The following is a 17,938-nucleotide window of genomic DNA, read 5'->3' on the forward strand; positions in this document are numbered from 1 at the left end:
GCTCAGGCCACCTCTTATCACTGTGTACTTAATACAAGTTCTCTGGACCGCAACCCCACGGACCGCGGCAGGCCACTGAGCCCAGAGCACACTACTCCAGTCGCTGCTGGGCCTGAGAGGCTGAATCGTGCCAGGCGGTCGGCATTTCTAAAGTAAGTGAGAGTCTGGATAGTGAGATATCTCTCACTCTGCTGCTGTTTCTTCTAATAACACTTTGTTGTTTTATATTGATATCGCTTTAGCGCGTGGTCACTTTCAACTTCCTCTGGCATCCTCCCTGCCACCGGCCCCGCGGGATCTCCGGTGAGTACGCACCCCTTCTGACTCTCCTCTTGCTCATACAGCAGTGTGCTCTGCCCCAGGGCTGGAGAGGCAGGCGGCTCTGCTATCTGGTTACAGCCACTTCAGGAAATACCTCCCTCCGTGCACTGCGCCTGCTACGTTCGGCCAGCTGTTGTGGCTTGACTTGGCCTGCTTTCTCCCGGTGTTCTGGTTGCCTGGCAGGGGGAGCGGGGGTGGCTGGTCTGACTCTTGCTCTGAGGTCCCCCATTATTGCCCCTGCTGTTACCGACATGCTATTCTACAAACCGATGGGCCCCGAGAGACTCGGCCTTCCTCTTTATCATACCTCCTGTAGTGTCGTTTCTTCCCACAGAATGTACGCAGACACTGATTGATGTAAGAGCTTCTTTATTTCATTCCTTCCTCATCCAGGGCTACAGGCTAACTGCCCCTTTAGTCTCCCAGCTCCTCCCTTTCCGCCCGCCCTCGTCCCTCACTCGGGCCGGTCCTAGTGCCTGACCAGTTTGGTCACTGGGCACTTTGCATCCACGTCATTACATCTCCCCCCTCTGTGAATAAAGAAAACAAAATATTATACACCACAGCAAACAGCAAATTATTTTTCTTTAGTATTCTTCGATAAAGCGAGACGGTTTCGTGATCACACGTCTGGGGTGCGACTGGAGGTTGGGACTGTCGCGCTCATTCTCATTGGCAATCTCCATCAATAACTGACTGTGAGTTGGCAGTGTCTCTGGGTCTCCCGGCTCCAGTTTCGGTTCGGTCAGTAGCTCTTTGATATTGGGTCCGCACTTTTTGAAGTACGTCACATTCCTAGTAAGTCTTTTTCCATCGGTCTCTGCAGTGATCATGGTTCCTTTTTATTGTATCACTTTGAGTGGAACCTCATGGTATCGGCAATCAGTCTTTCTGTGCTGCTCTTGTCGTGCCAGCACCCAGTCTCCCTCGTGGATTTGAGGGGTAGTAGCATGACGTCGCTCATCGGCATAGTCCTTCATTCTTTCCTTCTTTATCTTGTCTCTGGCCGCGATCTCCTCATGATCAGAGTCGGGATACAGTTCGTGCGCTGCCATTTTCATCATTGGTATTCTGGTGCGCACTGGGCGTCCTAGCATGAGAGTGGCAGGACATTTACCTGTGGTGGAATGAGGCGTATTTCGGTACGCTCGCAATACCTCGTTGAGTGCTGTCTGAAAGCTCTTTCCGGTGAGTTCTGCTTGCTGGATGGTCTTCTTGATCGTGGCCATGAAGCGTTCGATCATTCCGTTGGCCTGTGGCCATAGTGGTGTGATCTTGCGGTGTGTGAAGTTGAGGTGCTGAGCAAAATCAGCACAGTCATGGCTGTTGAATGGAGGCCCATTGTCTGACTTCACCACTAGGGGAATGCCCCATGCGGCAAAGACCTCCTCTAGGATCGGTATGGCACTCGATGCTCTCGTGGATGTGCACAGTTGTGCGATGGGGAATCTGGAGTATTCGTCCATGATGACCAGGACGTATTGGCCTGATTTGATTGGCCCAAAGAAGTCAATGGCAATGTGTTGCCAGACGCCCTCTGGTAGTGGAGACATTTGTAGTGGTGCAGGGGGATCCGGACGACTTACCAGTTGACATTGCGGACAGTCTTTCAGGGTCGTCTCCACCATCAGGTCTAGTGTTGGGAACCAGACTCTTTCACGGAGTGCTCTTTTTGTGGCTACTGTGCCCCGGTGTCCCTCATGTGCTAGGTTGATGACCCCTTGTCTGAGTTGTCGTGGGATCACTATTCTGGTGTCTCGTAAGATGAGACCATTTGCTGCTATCGACAGTTCTTCGTGGACATGTTTGAATGCCGCCATCTCTTGGTTGTTTTGTCCATTGCTTGGCGTGTGTCTCCAGCTGTTAGTTTGGATCAGCCGTTTCACCTCTTGCAGGGTGGCATCCGTTTGCGTCGCTTCACAAATGGCCTCTAGTGGAACAGCCGGAGGCCTCGCTTGGTTCACTACGAAGTGAATGTATTCATCCGCGATTGATTGTTCTACTTTGTTGGATCTGATGGGGTGTCGGGACATGTAGTCTGCAGGGTTGGCATCTTTTCCTGGCTTGTGAATTATGGTATAGGTGTACTCTTCGAGCCGTAGGCCCCATCGCTCTATTCTCGGTGGCATTTTTGCTCGCGGATTTCCAAATATTGTGATCAAGGCTTGGTGGTCAGTTCTCAGTGTAAAATGTTTTCCAAAAATGAAAATGTGGAAGTGTTCACACGCCCAGACAACAGCCAGGCTTTCTTTTCTGGCTGTGAATATGCTCTCTCTGTGTCCGTCAGACTTCTGCTGGCATATGCTACGATGTGCCGTTGGTCTCCTTCTCCATCATATTGCGCAAGGATGGCTCCTAATCCTACAGCACTGGCATCTACTGTTATCTCTGTCTTCTTTTTTGGATTGAAGTACGCTAGGTTCTTTGCTGATTCTACAGTTCTCTTGATCTCTCGAAATGCCCCTTCACACTGAGTGGACCACTGAAAGGGCTGTCCTTGTTTCGTGAGCATCCTTAGCGGGAAGCTTAGCGTGGCGTAGTCAGGTATATATCTGGAGCAGTAGCTGGCCATGCCTAGGAATGATCGGACATCGCCTACGTCCTCCGGGCTTGGTGTGTCGTTTAGCGCTGCTACCTTTTCTGGGTCTGGTTTCATGCCACTTCCAGAGAATAGGTGTCTGAAAAATTTTAGCGTTGGTTTGTGAAGTTCACACTTATCTTTGTTGAGTGTGAGGTTCACGTCCATCAGTGCTTGACAGACCTGATCCAGTGCTTTGTTGTGTTCTTGAGTCGTTGCCCCATAGACGAGGATGTCGTCGATGTAGTTTAGGACCTGTGGGATGTGGTGTATTGTTCTCCTGATGGCCTCTTGGAATATCTCTGCTGATGATGATACCCCGAAGCTTAGTCTTTTATATCTGAATAATCCAAGGTGTGTCGAGAATGTTGTAATGTATCTCGACCTTTCGTGCAGTTCTAGTTGGTGGTATCCTTTGTTGAGGTCCAGTTTTGAAAAGATCTTGGCTCCATTGAGGGAAGTGATCATGTCACTGATGTGAGGGCCTGGATGTCTCTCTCTCTCTATTGCCGTGTTGGGCGCCCTCATGTCTACACACAGACGGACTTGGCCAGTTTCTCCTTTCTTTGGGACCACCACGACCGGGGAGACCCATGGAGTTGGTCCATCTGTTCTCTCGATGATGTCGGCTTCCAGCAGGTCTTGGAGTTCCTTCTCCAGGGCATCTTGCAGGTGGAACGGGATTTTTCGGTGGTGTTGCGCCACTGGTGTGATTTGTGCGTCTATATGCAATTTTATTTGGCAGTTCTTCATTTTTCCCAGACCTTGAAAGAGCTTGGGGAACTTCTGAATGAGTGCTGGTTTGTCAGTGACTCTAAATAAGATGTCCACCAATTTTAATCGCTCAGCAGTTGCTAGGCTCAGGAGGCATTCGGCTTCAGGCCCCTCGATGACATGGATATAGGCTGGTATTGTCCGATCTTCATATGATAGTTCGGTCTCAAACTTCCCAAGACATGTTAGTGGCTTCTTGGCCATCCACGTATACACCTGCACGTGGGCATCAACTAGCTTTGGCGGTGATTTCATGCGTTGGTATTCTGTTACTGGTAAGTAGGTTAGCGTCACTCCACTATCTAGCACGAACTGGGTGGGGTGGGAGCCAATTTTGATGTCGAGACGCTGGTATTCTTTCAGCTGATCAAGGTCAGCTACACGGTAAAGATATTCTTTTCGATCTCGGGGGATGGGTGATGGGGATCGAGATTCTCTTGATGACGATCGCCGAGATTGACATGTCCTGCAGGAGCGGCAGCTGGATTGTGACGACCCAGAGGATGAGTCTCGTCTATCCTGGACTGCTCTGATATGATGACTGTTTGAAGGTTGGTGTCGTCGGTGTCTTCCCCCGTGGTCACTCTTCGGTACTGCCCCGCACATGCTTTCAAAATGGTTGTCTCTGCCACATTTCCGGCATTGTTGTCCTAGTGCTGGGCATGCATCTGCATGCGGGAAGTCGTATCCGCATCGGTAGCATTTGAGTTGTCTGTCTGATCGTCCTTTCTGGTGACTCGTGTCCTTGTGTCCTTTGCTTGACTGGTGGTGATGTCTCTTTGATCTGGAGGAACGAGCCTGTGGTGGAGACCGTCTGTGCTCTTGTCGAGACTGCATCCTGAAGACTTGTTCCCGTCTCTCACTTTTCCCGGTTTCCATTTTCTTCACGTGTTCGTCAGCTTGTTCATCTACTCTCGTCATCTCTATGATCTCTTCCAATGCGTAGCTTCTCTTCAGTAACTTGCGTCTCAGTGGCTCGGAGAGACAACCTTCTATGACTCTCAGTCGCAGGGCATCTTCAGTTGAGAATTTGTCAAAATCGCAGTGCTTCGCCAATCGTCTCAGACGTGTTACGAACGCCCCCATTTGTTCACCTTTCTCTTGCGTGGCCAGGTTGAAAGTGTACCGCTCAAAGTCGATGTTCCTTTTGTGTAGGAACTTGCTGTCTAGTGCTTCACGTACTTTAGTGTAGGAATCAGAGGATTCTTCTGGCAGTTCTTTTATGAGTCGTCCACCTTCCCTGCCAATCAGGTTCTTGAGAATAAGCAGTTTCTCTCCGAGGTCTGTCACCTTGGATGCTTTCATGAAATCCTCAAAATCTTCTATCCATTCTTGCCATCGCGGGCCCATGCTCCCGCCGGATTCAAGAAAAAGGGGCTCGGGCGGCGCAGGAGAGATGCTCTCATCATGCTTTCGTTAGCTGAGTCAGGCATTGTACGCTTGTTGTTCGTGATGGCTTTTGCAGTCCTAATTCACTCTCTGTTTGTTGTCTTTGTTGCACTCGCCAGTGCTTGTTTGTTATTTTTTTTGCACTCGCCAGTACTTGTTTGCTGTCTTTGTTGCACTCATCAGTGCTTGTTTGCTGCCTTTGTTGCACTCACCAGTGCTTGTTTGTTATGTTTTGTTGCACTCACCAGTGCTTGCTTGCTGTCTTTGTTGCACTCGCCAGTGCTTGTTTGTTATTTTTGTTGCACTCGCAAGTGCTTGTTTGCTGTCTTTGTTGCACTCGCCAGTGCTTTTTGCTGTCTTTGTTGCACTCGCCAGTGCTTGTTTGTTATTTGTTGAAATCGCCAGTGTTTGTTTGCTGTCTTTGTTGCACTCGGCAATGCTTTTTTGCTGTTTCGGGCTCTTTGCCTGACTTCAAAATGGCCACTGACGATCCCTCACAGGGGATTGGTCAATGCTGCTTGACTCCAAGATGGCCGCCCGGGAATCTCGTTTCTAGCGAGATTTTGGCCGTTTTTCTTCGTTTCTTCACCGGGGACCCAGTTAATCGGCGCTTTCACTCACCGCAGCCAGGATCCACCGCTTGAGTCACGATGAGGTAGGGCAGCTTTCTTTCTCTTTCGCTGCCGAGGTGGGCACTCAGTGGGTGTTTTCCTTGGTCACACGCTTCCGCCGCCGAGGTGGGCACTCGGTGGGTGTTTTTTCTTGGCAAACACGCTTTTGCCGCCGAGGTGGGCACTCGGTGGGCGTTTTCCTTGGTCACACGCTTCCGCCGCCGAGGTGGGCACTCGGTGGGCGTTTTTTTCTTGGCAACCACGCTTTCGCCGCTGAGGTGGGCACTCGGTGGGCGCTTTGATTAACGCACTTCCGCCGCCGAGGTGGGCACTCGGTGGGCGCTTTCTGCAACGCGCTTCCGCCGCCGAGGTGGGCACTCGGTGGGCGCTATCAGTAGCGTGCTTTTGCCGCCGAGGTGGGCACTCGGTGGGCGCTTATGGGCAACGCGCTCGAACCTCCTGACGTGGGGTGAGCTCCAGGCAGGTCGATGACCTCTGGGTGCCGAGTTCGCCTTCTCACGCACGTGTGGAGACAGGACACCTTCGTCGCCAGTTGCAGTGTCGTTTCTTCCCACAGAATGTACGCAGACACTGATTGATGTAAGAGCTTCTTTATTTCCTTCCTTCCTCATCCAGGGCTACAGGCTAACTGCCCCTTTGTTCTCCCAGCTCCTCCCTTTCCGCCCGCCCTCGTCCCTCACTCGGGCCGGTCCTAGTGCCTGACCAGTTTTGTCACTGGGCACTTTGCATCCACGTCATTACACCTCCCGCCAGCTCCCATCTATGAGAGGGGTGATGTCTTGCTGGCAGTGTTGTGACCACTGGTGCAACTATAGAAGATTAGCCTTGATAGGAGGCCGTTAAGCGATTTGGGCGGCCAGTTGTAATTACATATGAGCCCCTTCCTCGTGGCTTGTCTCATTCCAGGCGGATGCGATGCCTCGAGCTACCTTAAATCTGGGACTTAGTAAATTAGTCTTTTAAATAAAGGCAGTTTTGTTCATTCTTTGGACGACTTGTTATAGAAAATTATGTTGGAGCCTGAACATTTGAGCAGTGGAAATAATTATTACAGCAATAAACTACGAAAGGTTTGACTAAACCGTGAGCCTCAGTTGCGTTTGCTCGGCAGTTACTCTGTTCCCATACTTGCATTTCCATTGCTCTTTTTAGATTTGGTGGCCCGCCATATTTGCCCAGGTGGAGCCTCTGCTGGTGGAAACATTTGACCGATGGCCGGCCGTCAATTGTTAATGTACCCCGACTGCCAGCCCCATTTAGGTAAACGTACAAAACAAGAGTGGACTTGTGTGGATGAAGGCGCCACCCTCCACTAATTTTCGAGCTGAGATGTGCCCTTACCCCGCCCCCTTAAGCTGACCGTGGAGGAACAAAGCTATACATCCAACAACCCAAAATGGAAACAAGGTTGGTGCGAAGATGTATTTCTATAATTTAATTCTGTGCCCCACATGGAACACAACCACTTAATCTGCACGACCCCTTTGCAGAGCGTATTGTGGGTTTCACTGGCGCTTGAGCTGAAATCCAGGCCCATTCATATTTTGGATGTATGGGTGGTGGGAGAGGTGGGGGCAGAAGTTATGTGTTGGAAGTATATTTCTGTCTCTAATCCTTTACATTAACACTAGTAGCGCGCGGGCAAGATGATCAGCTGCCTACTGCCCTGTTTCAAGCGAATGTATGACGTTACAACGAATTCCGTTGCAACGCATGCCTTTACCACGCATGCGTTACAACGGAATTCGTTTACCACGCATAACCTTTACCGCGACTACTTGCGTGGTGACGTCATACGTCGTTAAGAGGAAACGGATTTTTTTTCCGATTTCTCTTAAACGACGCTGATTATGTGCAGATCCCGACGTGACTTCTGGTGAGTTTTTTTATTTGGGGGGAGACCCCCCAAAACCCCCCCCCCCGTTTTACTTTTTACCTTTACCACATATGCCTTTACTACAAACCTCGTAGTAAAGGTATGCGTGGTAAAGGCTTTAGTGGTAACCACGCATGCGTTGTACTGCATGCGTGGTTAAAGATTTTGTGGAAACGGCTTCGTTGTAAAGGCCGTTTCCCGTTTCAAGCAGGCACACTTTCAGGGATGCGTGACAATAAGGTTCCAAGCAGGTTTTTGCGAAGTAATAAATGTTTTTTCGGACCCTTTGTGTCTCTTGAAAACCTTACATCTTCGCAAGCATCGCAAACATTTCCACATTGGTATTTCTGTTAGAAAGACTGTTCCCACAATTTATGTGGCCCATTTTCATAACATTAACACATCGATCTGTCTAAGATAAGCTTTACAGAATGGAGGGTGGGCCTGATGTTCATACAATGTTTGTGTGATGTGTGAGCAGTCTCTCTTATTGTGGGATAAGTTGTGCTCTAAGCTTCGCCACCCCCACCTCAAAAACTTTATTGAGGAAGCAATAGATTTCACCTGCAATGCATTCCGGGTCTGCAGCCTGCGTGAGGCAGCAGAGCTCCCGCCAGCATTTGCTATTGTGGTTTCCCTCGGTTCGTGAAGGGGCTTCTCAGCACAGTATGATCCGTTCATGCTGAGGTAGGCACATGGGGCCCGATGTAGGTAGGACTTATTTACCGATTTTTAATTACCGAATTTTACCGATTCGGTAATTAAGAATCGGTAAATAAGAAGGGGTGGTATGTAGGAACATCCAGATGTTCCATTTACCGAATCGGTAAATATTTGTATTTACCGATTCGTTAAATACCGACCGGTAATGCTCCATTCATTCCTATGGGCTTTGAAGCCCATAGGAATGAATGGGGCATTACCGGTCGGTATTTACCGAATCGGTAAATACCGATTTTGACAAGGGTGCAGGGGGTGTCACTTTGACACCCTCTAGCACCCCCAAAAAAGGTTCGGGGCCATGTGGCAGGCATACCTGCCCTAAGGGCAGGTCTGCCTGTCATATGGCACAGGTGTGCATGCACACATGTGCATGCACACCTGAATCGGTATTTTACCATTAAATTGAATTTGATGCTAAAATACCGAATCGGTAAGGCTTGTGGGACTCAGAAGAGTCCCACCTACATACCAAATTTACCTAATCGGTAGAAATACCGATTCGGTATTTTACAGAATCGGTAAATTTACCGATCGGTAAATTTACCGATTCTGTAAAATATGTGTCCCTACATACCAAAGCTCAAATACCGGTCGGTAACGGCCGAAAATACCGATTTTCGGCCGTTACCGACCGACCTACATCGGGCCCATGGTTCTGTTAAAGTCCATCCATGAAAGATCAATCCTGTTTTTTTGGGGGGGTGAGTGCGTTATATACTCATTTGAAGGCATTATGGTCTCCCGCATCCTGTTTGGTATAGCCGGGTCCCAGTGCCTTTCTATTGCTGGTGCTTTGCAGTAGTTTTAAAATGATCCTAGAGTTTCTCGTTGCTTAAGCGGTAGTAATTTCTGACATTTATATGTTTCCCTCCCATTTTCATTACTGGATTTTGCTTGCGAGAAAGTGTCACTCATAGTCGTTAAATGTCACTCATAATTACAGAGAAATGATGAAAATGTCACTCATAATTACACAGAAATTATGAAAATGTCACACACAAGCAATCTGAAACCTTGGCAGCTATGGACATCCCCACTGCTATCCAGAACTAGGAACCACAAACAAGTTCCAAGCCAGAACTACAACTATTGATGAAAGTAGACACAACCAACCCCTGTGTGGCCAGTAAGGAAGGATTGTAGAATCAATGCCTCCTCCTGACACATTCTGAGAAGGACCCAAATAATCAGGTGGATTTGCAGGGAGGATACAGAGGTAGTAGAGATCATGTAGTCATAAATGTGTCCACTCCTTCTGCCACTGGATTCTGATATCTGGAGAAGAAGTGGAGTACCCCCATGACCCACTTCGTGCCAAAGAAGTCCAGAATCGATAGTTGAATCAACTGCACAGATGATCTGCCTTGCAAAAATGTTGTCCCTTTGACATTAATAGTTGACTATCTTTTTAAATCCAATGGAACATCCTTTTTGGGAACAATATTTAGGACATTATTTTTAAGAAAGATGAATTTTCTGTAACATCTGGACACCACAGAGAACACTCATGTGGAGAAAGGGTTAGTGCAATAAAGTCCTGAACTTTAGTGGCCGTTTCGGAAATTTGGTCTGTAGCCAGGATCTCAAGTGCTTCTTCTGTGCAGGAAGTGAGTCTTAGCCCCTTTGCACTCTTATGACTCCCTGAATGTGTCAAAACAATATGAAAAAACAATATGAAAATCCAGAAGCACCAGAAGCACCAGGCTGCAAACCACAGTGCTTAGAAGAAGAAATCTTACCTTGGATCAGGATTTTCCCTTCAGTGGTTAAGTGAATTTTAGGCTCTCATGTCCTTCAGGACATCACTAAAAAGTATTTTATCCAAGAGGTGAATACCTCATCAATCCCTTCTAGCCAAAACCCAGGTGGCCCTCCCTCATCTACTCCTCCTGGAAGCTGCAGGTGAAGCACTAGTTAAGGTGCCAATCATGTCCTACCTTCAGCAGTAAAACAGGCCCTGAAAGACATCTCACATAGTTCTGGGAGCAGAACCAGGAGGACGAGAGGAGACCCAGAGCTGGGCGAGTAAGACAAGGAGGGATGGAGACAGGAGTTGGACTGAACATACAAAAACATCGAAAACATGGCGGGAAGGCAGTGCTCACCTTCATGGGCGAAGAAGCAGAGGCGCCCACTTCTGATACAGACCCACATGAATGTTTCTGAGGCAAGCCTCTGTCTGTGGAGATGGTGTTGCTAGTGTACACAGATGTTTACAGTGAAACACGATGAGATGTTTCTTTTTGGGCCGCACTCATCCCACCATTATGTAGACCCCTCTTGTGGTAATCATCTCTCCCCACAGTAGACAGGTGACCGGCCAGTGCTTAATTTGTAAAAACATAAGTTCCAGGGCTCTCCCCAGGAGCCTCTGCAACTTGCACTACCCACTGCCTCAGTCATTTCTGCCAATGACACTACCAACACAACTACTAAGCATCACACTCCATCAGGTGTGACAATTCTAACTATTCCAGGCCCTCAAAGCTATAAAAATGGCTTGGGCAGCAAGTATTAGCCATTTTAATGTATATTGAATTAATAAACAACTGTTATTGTGCTCATCTGTAAATTAGGCAGAGAGCGCCACCATGTAGTAGACTGTCATAAGAGCGGGGGTTGACAATTAAGTGCTAGCGCTGAGCACCGTCAACCGCTGGCTCAAATTAAGCACAGTGACCCCTTACCTTTCTTAACAGCCTTGGCTGCTGCATATGCTTCTGCTTGGAATATCTCTTTCACTTTGATACGTAAGTTGGGACCCATCCTGGACATCGCACTGGGCTCAGGTTTTGGGCTGGTTGCTGGGGTGTGGGTAGTCTTGGTTTCTGGCAGAGGTGGAGGGAAGAGGAAAAAAGGTCATTGGTGTTTGTAAGTTGTCAAAAACAGGAGTCAGGTTGATTAAGACATACAGGGGCATATTTATCAATATGTCGCGCAGCACAACAAGCCAACCTGCTGCACTGTGTGACTGGGAAATAGCAGGAAAGCCCCCGTATGTAACACAACATGGCGTTCGCCTGCCTTTTCCCAGGCCTGGCACACAATTTATTTCTTTACTTATTTTTAGTGTTTTATATAGCGCGAACTAGACCAGAGACATCGGGTATCAGAGCGCTTTACATGAGCACCAGTTCCATTACAGATGGACACATAAATTAACGATGCATTTACCTCAAGGATTTCAGATTGTTATTCAATATGTGTTCGTAGAGAAAAGACACTTGCTTTGATTTGGACAAGCACAAGAATTTAGGATGGTTTGTCCTTAAATTGGGGCAACAGTTATGTTTATATTTGTAAGTGCTTCCCGTTGAGGTTTAACTTCTGTGAAATGAGCATCAGGGCCAGATTGGAACCTCGCCTGTGCTGCCTCGTGCCAACGAAGGCATTCTTGCACCCTGGATAGTTTTTGTAGAAGAAGGGACACCTTCCTGCACACAAACAATCCCCTGAGGCATTTTCCTCTTTCTTTTGGCATCATTTACACTATTTGCAATAGGGCCGCACTACAAGCCTTCCTGCTGCAGCAGTGCCCTATGGCAAATGAAAAGGACAATAATGGATGTACGGCTTTAAAACGCGTGTTTTTACACCGCGTGCCGTTACAACGTGGTTTTTTCAACGCAAGTCGTTGCCACGACTTGCGTTGGAGGGGTGCGGACTTCGTAATTTTTTAATTTACTATTCTAACACCAGCCTACGTACAGTAGGGAAGGTGTTGGATAGTAAATTAAAAAATTCCTTGTCCTGCAGCGCCCTCCAACGCAAGTCGTGGTAACGACTTGCGTTGCAAAAACCGCGTTGTAACGGCACGGCGGTGTAACAGCGGCGTCGTAAAGGCTGTTCCCTGACAATATTGCTCCGTATCTATCAGATACAGTGCATTCCTGCTCTCTTTCCCTGCATTGGCACTCACTTGACTGCCATACTCCAATGCAGGCACCCATGGTGCAAGGGTGCCTGCGTTGGAGGGATGATTGTTTTTGTGCAGGAATAGACACTTTTCTGCACAAAAACAATCGAAGGGGGCGATTTCCTCTTTCTATGTTTGCTGCAGAATGCAGCATACATAGAAAGAGGAAAAAACTAGGAGAAATTGTGTTATTTCTCCTCGTTGCGCCTCCCTTATGTCTCCTCTGGGGGGGCGTAGGCTTTTGACACATTCCCAGTTTTACAGCTTTTTGTAAATCCGGGAATGTGTCAAATGCCATGGATGTTACATGAGAACACCCACCGTAACGCCCGTGGCACGCCTCCTCATCGTAATGTGAGGCAACGCAGCGTCTTGCTCTGAGTTGCCTCACTCCTCATCTGCAAATTCATGAAAAGCCGTGCAGCGTGGCTTTACGTGGACTTGTAGATATGGCTAAGCCATGTGCACCACTGAAACATCATAAAAGGTGACATTACGATGGCGCACAGGGCTTGTAAATGAGCCGCTACATGTGCTGCACAAGGCGGCACACAGAATGAAGGAACAACGAGGAGAAATAAAGATATTTCCCCTCGTTATGCTTCCTCTGGAAAGGCGTAGCATTTTGGGAAATTCCCAGGTTTACCAGTAATGGTAGATCTGGAAATGCATCACAATCCATTGGAGCTGCATGAGAACACCCACAAGTCCACCATGAAAAGCCTCCCTGGGGCAGAGTAACGTAATGCCGCAATGGGTGCGGCATTGCTTTAATCTGGAGTCATCAAGACACCCAGGGCCATACAAGGGGGCCTTGATAAATCACATCTTGAGGGCTGCCTCGCTTTTGCATCCGTTGTGCGGAGAAAAAAGGACACAACCCCCCTTGATAAATATGGCTCAAAATATTGCTTTATCTGGAGCAAAATTTAACATTTGTCACAAAATGTGTGTGATATGTGGGGTACACAGCACTCCTGTCCCTTTAGGTCCCCTTTCATTTGTGTTATTTTACTTTTACATGTATAGCAGCAGTGCTGGGAAGTGCAAGTACCCTTCCTACCAAATGAAAGAAGTGAAAATAATGGGCAATACCTGTCCACCTAAAGCACTTCCAATCATCTTTTCTTATTTTTTCTTGACTCACCACTGCCTGTTCCACTTCTTTCAATTTGAATTAATTGTGGGACACTCTACAGAACCCCCCTGACTCAAGTGTTCCCCCCAACAGCCTCTTTTCCATGTCTCCTGGGTAATAGTGCACTCTACAAATCTACATACCATCCTCATAATCTCTGTGGAGAAGTGTGGCTCAATGGTTAGAGTGGTAGACCCTGATGCAGAGGTCTGGCGTGGGACCAGGGTTCAATTCCCGCTGCGGCGGGTCTTGGGCTCAATTTCCTCGGACCTGATAATTCTCGCCTCGGTGCCTATTCTAATCATGGGTCCCACTCTGCAACTCTGGGCAATAGCTTGCTTAATCTCCACAACGGCCCCCACAACGCTAGGATGCCTGACTTCACCTTGGAGGTGCCCAGGATTGGGCACTTCACAGGGAAAAGCCAGGAAGGGTTCCACAGCGGTATTCGTACAAGCGCCGAGATACCCCAGCTGGGGTCGATTCGTGCGCTATACAAGTACACTACATTTACATACTTGGAGCCTTCCCTAGACCTCTTGATAGAGTTGATCATCCAGCTCTCCATTTCACACCAACCAGTCTTAGGATCAGACAATCTTCTCAGCTGGTTCTCATCCCAGACTGGTTGGATTCACGGCTATGGCAGATCTTGGGGATGGAGTGATTAACTCCCACACTGACTAACCAGGGGGGCTCCTACAGAGAGCTTTGGCCCCGTACATTGTTTTTCTGCCTGATGACTTTTGAGAGCTGACCTGTCACTGACACCTTCGTTTACTACCCTCGACGGAGACCGAGACTTCAGAGAGGGTCCGGGAGGGATCCCGAGGTGTTCATGGGGAGGCACTTTGTTTTTTAGTGGTTGACCTTTGGAGTGAGTACTTGGAGGGAGGGTATGGCCAGGGGCAGAGGGATTGACAGTTGTTTTGATGTGGATTTGCCTTACTCTTGGCGCTACTTTCACTCATAGTTATGCGGCATCTTTTTGTTTGTATGTAGCATGCAGTCGTGTTCTCACCCTGCACCCATCCCCTGTGGGGTCCCTCCTTACTCACCTTGGGTGGTTACTTGGTGTCCTAGCTATTCTACAACCTCTAGACACTGTTTTGACTCGAGTCGTGGTTCTTATACCACTAATTTAGTGTATGGATTGGTCTCCCCCTGGAGCACACTGTGTATTAGTGCTACTTACGTTTGTTTCTGTGCTACAGTATTGTGTGCTTTGTGTTTATCTGCGTGTAGCAGATACTGTGAGGTATTTAAGGTGTGTTATAATTTTTAGTACTGTGTGTTTCTCCTTTCATTTAACCAATACATTGTGGTTTACAGCTCGATTTAGGTAGAGCAAAACTGGTGTTTGCAATGGAGTCAACTGATCGGGTAGTAGACTGTCGGCTGTTCTGAGTCCAGTTCTGTTTTTGTGGTACAAATCCTTATGTTCTAACTTAGAAGTAATATGAAGTTGGTTCTGTGTGTAAGCCCTCATGAGGTGTAGTTCTGTTTTTATGTCATCGAGCGTTGATTGGAGAGTGGAGGTATTGTTGAGTTGATTAGGGGGATATGTGAGAGGAGTGTTAGGGGAGAGGGGGGATACTAGAGGTTTGGGGAAGCTCTGGGACATGGGGATGGGTTTTTGGGCAGTGTCTGTGTGGCGCTGTATGGTAGGGGGTTAGGTGGGAGGAGGGTTTGGGGATTGGAAGAAGGTTGGTAAATCCTGTTTAAATGCTCTCTGGAGAGAGCACTGTGACTTTTCATATCTGAGGAGGCGGGGGAATTATGAATAGTAGAGGGTGTGAACGGCATCACGATCACAGTAAGTTTGAAGCCATGCGGAATCTTCTTGGTGGAGGTGACCTTAAGAACGAAGGGTAAGGCTTTCCTCCATTGATAGCAATGGTTGGTAAGAAATATTAGATTGTTGATTATCTAACCCTTACTGCAGCAGAAGGAGGAATCTAGGAAGAATGTTTCAGTGTTCGATTTGAGCAGTTTGTGTTTGAGATTTGTTGAGGTGTTTTAGGTTAGATTTGGTGAATATATAATTTCGTCAGGAGATAGTAGGAGATGCAGTGCATTGGTATGGGATAGATCCACGATGAGGTCACTGGCAGGGAGGTGCTAGGGTAACAAGGAGTAGAGTTAGTGTAGGACTGTAGGAACGTATGATCTGCTTCTTATGGTTACCCCCACTTTTTGCTTGATGTTATACTGTTTTTGACTGGTCTGACTGGGATCTTGCTAATCAGGACACCAGTCTATCTGCTTTTTCCTTAAAATGTTATGCATGTACTTAGGTACACTCCAGATTGGATACTGGGGTACCCTTGTCAGTCCCTAGTTTATGGTACACATGTACCCATGGCATAGGTACCCCAGAGGTCTCCCCATGGGCTGCAACATGTATGATGCCACCCATGAGATGGCATGCAAAATGGAACTACAGGCCTGCCAATTCAGTCTGTGTAAGCTGGTGCTTGTAGGTACCCACGAAATTTCTTTACACCACTGGATAAAGTTCCAAACTTTGCAACAAAATTATTTTTAATGTTCCTAGACACTCCTCTATCTCACAATACCTCCCATGAGCCGGATAGTTGTTGTCTAAAAACAGAGCTTTATGCAAGCTACTGGTCCTAGTTTTCAGAGCCAAAAACAGCACATCTCCGAACTAAGCCCTCTTTAATCTCCCTCATTACGTGGCACATCGCTACTGATACTGTAGTGGAGAAGCGTGGCTCACTGGTTAGAGGAGGCAGACCTGGAAGCAGAGGTCAGCCCGGGACCAGGGTTCAATTCCCCGCTCGGCGGGGTCTTGAGTCCTAAAATGTCCATGGACTCGACAATTCTCGCTCCGGTGCCTACTCGATTCACGGGTTCACACTCTGCGACTCTGGGCAATAGCTTGCTTAATCTCCACAACGGCCCCTCGTGGCGGGATGCCTGGCTTTCACCTTGCGGATACCCTGCCGGGGTTATCTCACAGGGGAATACCAGGATGGGTTCCCTAAGCAAGCGCTTAGAAACCGCTTGGTGATTTGCGCTATATAAATTCCTGTACATACTCAGCCAATGAAAACCACCTAGCTACAGCCCAACCCCTCACATGCACCATTCAGATCCCTCTCTTTTCATTTACATGGGCCACCTCTCCCCTGAGCTCTCAGAGCTCACTCTTCTGGCTTCTCGCTAACCCCATCTGCTTCTCCATCCAAGAATGCCTCATTTTTCAAGAACTGTCCTAACTCACCACTTCTTCATACAAATCTGTTACCTCAACTATGTCTGTGGGCTAAATGTAGAGTCATCCTCCAGCATCCGTCTTAACCCCCTCATCTGTACATTAACCTACGCCTCTAGACGTTGTATGTATGGAATTACTCTTCCTACATATACAACCGTACCTTGAAAAGCTGTGAATTGTGCATGGTGGTGTTTGCTAAATGTACAGACATGTCCGCGGGCTGATGGACATCTCTAAATCTGGTGGGCAGAGTAAAGACTGGGTGGTGGACAGAAAGTCCTCCCCCACCCTGTCTACCACTACTCCGTCCATCAAACCCTAAACTAGGCCCCAAATGGCCTGGGGGCGGAGAAAGGCAGACACGAGGATCAGATGCATGGGCTGCTCAGGCCAATCTCACTTGGGGTTTGCTTTCCTTTTTCAAAAACCCTTCGATCACTCACGAATGAATGTTAAGGTTGCATAATGTATTTTTCTTACAAAATATAATTTCGTTAGGCTGAACTTTGATTATACCACAAGTTACTGGCGGTTCGTATTGGCGAAAATTCTGTCACAAAAATTTGAATGTAAATGCTGATATAGATTAAATCCACACAGAGAAATCGGTGTCACTAAAAACAATAATATTTAAATGAGTTCCATTTGAATACTTGTTCCAAATTAACTTGATACCCTTGTTCACATGGACATTAGGGTCGCTCTTGTTTTCGTTGCACTTTAATAATAATGAAGCGGGGTGTTGGTGGTGAGGTGGTAGGCGTCACTTTCTAGTTGGCGGGCACTGCTTTCCAGCTAGCGCCATATACGCTCGCCTCTGCCTAAGCTACTCCAGCCAAGAGACCGGGGGTGCAATAAAAGCAGTTTGAGTCAATTCCTGTGCTCTGCACTCCTAAACACTGGCAAATTCATGCATTCCATTAATGTTTATTTTACTCAACAGTACAATCCGTACAGAATTTACAATTGCACCTAGAAACAAGCATTGGCATAGCCAATAGGTCTTGCATTTGGGACCTTATAAGTGTATAGCCATGCAACAGTTGGTGTTGTTGCACCAAGGATATTCTGCTGCATAACTAAATACTTATAAGGTCCAAAAATGCGAGACCTATTGGCTATGCCAATGCTTGTTTGTTTTTTGTTGCTGTTTTGTTTAAGTTGCCAGATCTACATTAGCTTGACATGTTTTTTTTTTGTCCTCATCTTCACCAAGACTTTCACAGATTTAACAAGCCAATTTTCTCTCTTTGCTTCTGGGGGGCCCCTTGGCTCACTGTTTCCGTCTAGGCCCCTTGGCCTTCCTCACGTGATTGAGGATTGGTGTAATCATAGGACCGTAGTGCC

At 47.7% G+C, this 17,938-nt stretch overlaps 1 protein-coding gene across 4 annotated transcripts in view; it reads right to left on the bottom strand.

Moving 5' to 3' along the window:
* Window positions 1-17,938, bottom strand: part of FAM221B (family with sequence similarity 221 member B) — a 139,721-nt gene that overhangs the window by 108,376 nt on the left and 13,407 nt on the right. For all 4 annotated transcript variants that reach the window (XR_013607231.1, XR_013607230.1, XM_078677174.1 and 1 more), the window contains exon 2: window positions 10,981-11,121. Coding sequence is in view for 2 of the 4 variants with exons in the window: in XM_078677174.1 (XP_078533300.1) it covers window positions 10,981-11,121 (141 nt within the window). In the remaining 2 variants the exon portion in view is untranslated. The remainder of the gene's footprint in view (window positions 1-10,980; window positions 11,122-17,938) is intronic.

The sequence above is a fragment of the Lissotriton helveticus genome, chromosome 2_1 (assembly GCF_964261635.1).
Source record: "Lissotriton helveticus chromosome 2_1, aLisHel1.1, whole genome shotgun sequence".
NCBI lineage: Eukaryota > Metazoa > Chordata > Amphibia > Caudata > Salamandridae > Lissotriton > Lissotriton helveticus.